Source organism: Terrapene carolina, unplaced genomic scaffold, assembly GCF_002925995.2.
Source record: "Terrapene carolina triunguis isolate 2854851 unplaced genomic scaffold, T_m_triunguis-2.0 Scaffold227, whole genome shotgun sequence".
NCBI classification, from domain to species: Eukaryota; Metazoa; Chordata; order Testudines; family Emydidae; genus Terrapene; species Terrapene triunguis.
In genome coordinates this window covers 300,997-306,637 of record NW_020664578.1, presented here as the reverse complement: position 1 = coordinate 306,637, position 5,641 = coordinate 300,997, and the positions used below count along the sequence as shown (strand labels likewise).

At 55.5% G+C, this 5,641-nt stretch overlaps 1 protein-coding gene across 3 annotated transcripts in view; it reads right to left on the bottom strand.

The window, feature by feature from the left end:
* Nucleotides 1-247: 247 nt before the first annotated feature.
* The window catches only part of VANGL2 (VANGL planar cell polarity protein 2), a 38,520-nt gene continuing 33,126 nt past the window's right edge, over nt 248-5,641 (bottom strand). For all 3 annotated transcript variants that reach the window (XM_024205577.3, XM_024205578.3, XM_024205579.3), the window contains 4 exons: nt 4,597-4,733; nt 3,427-3,562; nt 2,769-3,000; nt 248-1,919 (listed from right to left, as the gene is read on the bottom strand). In XM_024205577.3, coding sequence (XP_024061345.2) covers nt 1,659-1,919; nt 2,769-3,000; nt 3,427-3,562; nt 4,597-4,733 — 766 coding nt within the window. In that variant the 3' untranslated portion in view covers nt 248-1,658. The remainder of the gene's footprint in view (nt 1,920-2,768; nt 3,001-3,426; nt 3,563-4,596; nt 4,734-5,641) is intronic.

Below are 5,641 nucleotides of genomic sequence, written 5' to 3'. Positions count from 1 at the left end.
AACCCAGCTCGGTCCGACGCGCGCCACTGCAGGGTTCATGGGAGCAATCACTCGTTTGCATCCGTAAAGCCGGCAGATCCGGGAGCACAGCTGGAGGGGCTGTTTTCGCACCAAACGTGCGTGTGATGATAGGCCCTGAACCAGCAAGGCCGTTAAAGCACACGCCTGACTTCCAGCCCAAGAACGGTTCCATTTACATCAGCGGGCCAGAATCTCAGCGGGTGTAAATCAGCAGAGCTCCATGCTAGGTTACACCCGCTGGGGGGTCAGAGGAAGGATGGGCTAGTGGTTAGGCCACTGGGCTTGTGAGATCTGGGTTTGAGCCCCTTCTCCGCCACAGATTCCTTGGGCAAGTCACTGAGCTTAGCCGGCCTGTGCCACAGAACGGGGACAACAGCACTGCCCGGCCGCACGGGGTGCTGTGAGCCCCCCAAATGCCGTGGTGATGGGGGCCATGTAAGTACCTTAGAGAGATAACATTCGGCATGTACCTTGCGGAGTCATGACCTTTAACAAAAGCAAGTCACAGTTGCTTTACTTGCCTGAGGCTGGGGATGCGTACTAGGGCATGGGAGAGATTTGGGGCGGTTTTTCCTATAAATCCCAACAGCTAAACCAAAGCTCAGCCTCCAGACAGAGAAAAGCACAAGGAGGATGAGTCATTCTGCTCAACTCCTGCAATTCAGCACATTCACCAACCTTATCATCGGGGAGCCTGACTCTCCTGGACACAAAGACCCCTTTACGCCACTCCAGCAGCGTAACCCTACTTGACATCCGCTTTAAGGCCCCCTTACACTGCCGGAGGGGGGTAAAGATGCCCTTGGTGTAAAGGAGGAATGGATCCAATTAGTCAAGGAAGTGGAACTGGGCCAGTTTGAGTTGCTATTTACAAAAAACACAGGATTCCATTACAAAGCACAGAGATCAGCACACACGAAAAAAAATCGCTATTTAAAAAAACTGTTTAAAACTAGTCTTCTCGTCGTTGTTAAAAAACTGATCTGGAAAACCCCAGAGAAGAGCCAAAGAGGAGGTTCCTATGCCAGAGTCGGCATTGTTGGTTGTCTTTTCCTGCCGGCAGGTGGAGCAGGGAGATTTCGATAGCAGCCACAATACTGGAGGGACGCTTGCAGATGCTCCAAAACCCTCGCGTGTGGGGATTTAAAAAACACACTCCAAACATCCGGGGCAGTTGTAAAAAAGGCCAGAATCGGGATAGTAATACAAAAAAGGAAACTGAGACGGTTCCTCAGACCCAGCCGCATTTGGAGACGCTGGTGAAGGAGGGAACAAAAAGTAGCCCTTGAGTTTTGGCACCAAATGAGGGATCTTCTTCCTGCTAAAACGCCAGCCTTCGCGCGACGCGCCTTCCGACCTCCTGGGAGATTGCTACAAGAATCTGGGTTTTGGAGACAGCAGAGACAGGAAGGGGAAAGGGCTCTGCCCCCGACCCCCAAATGGAGGGCAAGCAGAGATGGAAGAGGGCAGAGAGAGGAGACGGAGCCCTAGGGCATGCACGCTGGTTCTGGGAGGTTCCTACAAGGCTCTCCCTGCATGATGGTCTCTCTAAGCTCCGGTCAAAAAAGGGAGAGTCCTGGATGCAACTTGCTCCTCCTCAGGCACGAGTCCATAACCTAACCCGCCCCCTTTGCAGTTCACACCGAGGTCTCCGACTGCAGCCTCATGACGAACTTATGTGACTTGGGGTCCACAAACTCCTCTGAGAGCTTGAAGAAGGGGATCTTCTTCGTGCTCACCACCAGGCTGAAGTCTTGGCGCTTGAGGACGAAGACTACCCCGTCCTTCAGGCCATTGGTCACCGGCTCCTCGCTGACCAGCGTCCACTGCTTGGCCAGCCAGCGGTCCTTGTGGTACTGGATGGTGGGCCCAGCGCTCAGGTACCTCTCGAGGAAGGCCTGGGGGACAGGAGAAGAGACAGGAGGGGCGTTTCTCAATGGATAGTGGTCTTTGTTGAGGCACCATTGGCTACCTGGTGGGTCAGGCCGGAAGGAGGCCTTGCAACATCGCCATGGAAACCCATCAGCTCCAGCACAACTGTATCCAGGGCTCTGACTGTAGGTAAGGCCCCTTCCAACCGCATTCCCAGCTCTCCTGCCTCTGCAAGGGAGGTTATCCCAAGGTGCACAGCACCATGCAAAAAACACTCATGATTCTCTCTGCCCCCAGGGGCCAGAGGCTAAGGTACTATGGGATAGCTGGCCAGATCTTCCCAGCATGCACTGGTACAAACCCGGTAAGGATGGACTGGCCTACATGGCCGATGCACGGCTATGCTGGGGAACAAAGCTGCTGCGCGGTTGTGTTGAACCGCAACACAGCCTTGGGACTTCATATGGTGTCTATCAGCGCTGAAGACGCTGGAGCAACAGGCTCTGAAATACAGCCCTACGGTGCAGACGGGACCAGGGCTTTCGGCTGCTGGACTTCTCACCCAAAGCTCAGCTACCTCAGTGACGGACGGACCCTCAACCCCAGAGCCAGCCAAGATGGGGAGGAGGAGAAAAGGGGTGCTGGGCAATGGCTCAGAATCCATGTTTAACGTGGATTCTGGTTTCATGGTCTGACCATGAACCTGCAGAAGTAATTCTCACTGGAGAAAAAAGTCTCCGGGGGTGGACTGCAGGTCTAGGGAGCAGGAGTGAGTTCGGGCTGGCCCACGGGAACTGGGGCTTCCCCCATCGACCCCCGAGCTCCCCAGCCTACCCCTTCCCCACCCCCACAGTCCCCCCGCCCCGCCTACCTACCTTGGGAGTCATGTCGTGGGTGATGCAGAACTGCAAGTGCTGTAGGATGCTCTCCATGGTGTGGTAGGGCTGCTGCTTGGTGGTGCGCAGGTACTTCTGCATGGCCCGGGCCATGGAGGCGAAGATGGCCTGGGCAGCTTCTCGCGGGTCCATGATCTCCCGCGGGTTCTTCTGGTCCTCCTCCTGCAGCCGCTTGATGTGGGTGAAGGCTTCCTCCACGGCCACCACCAGCCTGGCGGGAGGAAGGCAGCGGTGGCGACCCAGCTGGCTCCGCTTGGAAGCCCTGCAGAGGCTCCGGAGCTGCCCCAAGCTGGCCCAACCCGTCCTGTACCTCAGCGAGCAGTAACCTTGCTTATAGACCCCAAGTCCTGGGTTCAATCCCCAATCACGGCCCAACCTGTGAGGACTCTAGGGGGATTTGACCCGCTGTGGGCCAAAGAAGCTTAGGGGGAGCTTCCCCAGCCAGGCAGGATGTGCAGCCCATGCTAATACAGTCGGTCTCTCGGTCTCCCAAGCCGAGAGCCGCACTGCCGGAGGAACTGCAGGGTTTGTCTGGGTCCAGCAGCCTCAGGTCAGAAGCCCCTTCACAGTCACCCCAGCCCAGCCCTGCCTCCTCTCCACCACTAGGAGGCACTGCGCCCCCCGTCGACTCCCGTACCTGGCGCGGCGCTTCCGCACCCTGCGCTCGTGCTCGGCCTCCTCGTAGTAGTACTCGTTGTGGCTGTTGTCGCGCCTCCGGGCGGCCGCGGCGATAACGGCCCGAGACTGGCCTGTCGAGTTGTTCGTCGTGTTTTCTGGAAGGGGAAGGAGTGGGGGGGTTAGACACAGGGGGAGAAGTTACAGGAGCAGGCAGTTGGCGCCTCTGCCGCTGGAACTAGCCACTAACGCAGGCAGGGGAGAGGGCATGTCATGCAGCATCATGCTGAGATTTCTAGAGCCGTTGGCAAGCAGCACCTGCTCACGCCCATCACCCGGGCTGTCTCCGAAAGCCGGGAGTGCCCCAACTTTATAGCACCCCGGCAACTTGTGCTCAGCCCCTCCTGGCTTGCACCTGTGCAACGAGCTCACCAGGCCACAGCGAGCCGCTGTGCACTCACGCTGCAGCTGGAGGAGGGGAAGACACCTGCTGGGCTTTAAGTCTCTGCAGCTTTTGTTCGTCAACGCTGCAGCCTGGCCTGGCACCAGACCCCTGGATCCAACCCCCTGTTCAGATCTAGATCTGAATGGCATGGCGGGCGGGGGGGGAAGAGACACGTGCCCATTGCCCAGGTTTCTAGGTGGAACTACCTTCAAACACATCAAATATTAACAGGCTACTGAAAATCCCACCCTCAGGCCTCCTGCCTCCTGTCTACAGTCAGAAAACTGTACCCGTTTAATGACACGGCTCTAGTTAATCAGGTGTGAGCCTCCTATTGTAGACGCACTTAAACCGGTTCAAGTGAGGTCGATAAGTTACCAAAACCTCTGCCCTGGAGGGGCGAAAGGTAGGGTATAAAACTTCTGTGTTGGTGTGAATCAATGCATTCAAATCCGAAGCCATTCCCAGCGAGACAGAGAATAATCCCGCGCTCAGGCAGAGGAGAAAGGAGGGGAGGAAAGCTGGTAATAAAAGGGAGCTTTATCAAATAAAATCACCTCCTGCTAACCAGAGCCGAGGCTGGGAGCAAGGGGAGAAGTAAGCCGGTCGATTTCGCTCCCCCTTATAACATCACTAACATCAATGGAGCTACCGCAAGGTGCGGCTCCGGGGCCGGACACAGAGTGCGGGGAAACAGAGTAAGAAGAGACAGTGAGGAGGGTGGACGGGAGAGAGACCCAAGCTCACCCTCGCCGAGCGAGTACACCTTGAACCCGGACATTTTCTTGGACAGGACGGATTTTGGCAGGTTGAGGAGGGCGGGGTTGTAGACGGGGAAATCGTGGTAATAATTCTCCAGGATCCACACTGCCACGCGCTGGATACTGCGGGGAGAGACACAGCCAGGGCACGGGGAGGGACACAAAATAACACGTTAGACTCGCGCTGCTGGGGGGTGTGGGGTAGGGAGGGGACGCACGTACACAGAAGGGGAAGAACAAAAGGGAGACTGATGGGTTGGATCTGTGAGCCGCATGCCGCAGGCAGAGAGCGCAGCATCAAACACGCCACGCCATTGGGATGGAGCGCTCTGTCCAGTGGCAGCAGCAAATCCCAACCACCACAGTACAGACTGACCGCCGGCCGGCCTCTGTACGGTGATTACAACTAGACCTCAACTTGGATTGTTTTAGCGTTTCGAGGGATAATATCCATGGTTGGTTTTAAGCATTTGTAAAGATTTTTATTGAGTTCTATTTTCCCAATCGCAGGAAGCAGTGGGGGCGGACAGGTCAGAAAATAATTATTTAATGGCAGACATTGGACGTTCAAAAAGCCAAAGCTTTGTAATCGTTAAAACACAAGCTGTCAACATCACATGTCAAAAGAGACAAAGTAAATCTCCTTAAATCCAACTCTACTAAGTTCACAAGCAGCATTTTTCTTATTTTGCCTGGCTGTCAATTTCAGTGACCCTGGATGAAATGTTTTCAGGTGTGTTTGCATGTGGACAGTGAAATTGACGCTTACTGGTATCTACCAATACAAATCTAATCCTATCAAGCCTCACTACAAGCCACGGGCAGGGGATTCGGCGCAGGCCCCAGAAAGGTCCCTGCAGCTGGAGCTAAAGGAGACATGGCATTGATGAGGCTGTTACCGTAGAGACAAGGTAAGTGAGTAATATCTTTTACTGCACCAAATTCCACTGTTGCCGGCAGGTGAAGATCCATGCAGCAGGGGACAGTAGCGCATGAATGTTCATGGGCGCGCACACGCACTTCCCCCAAGC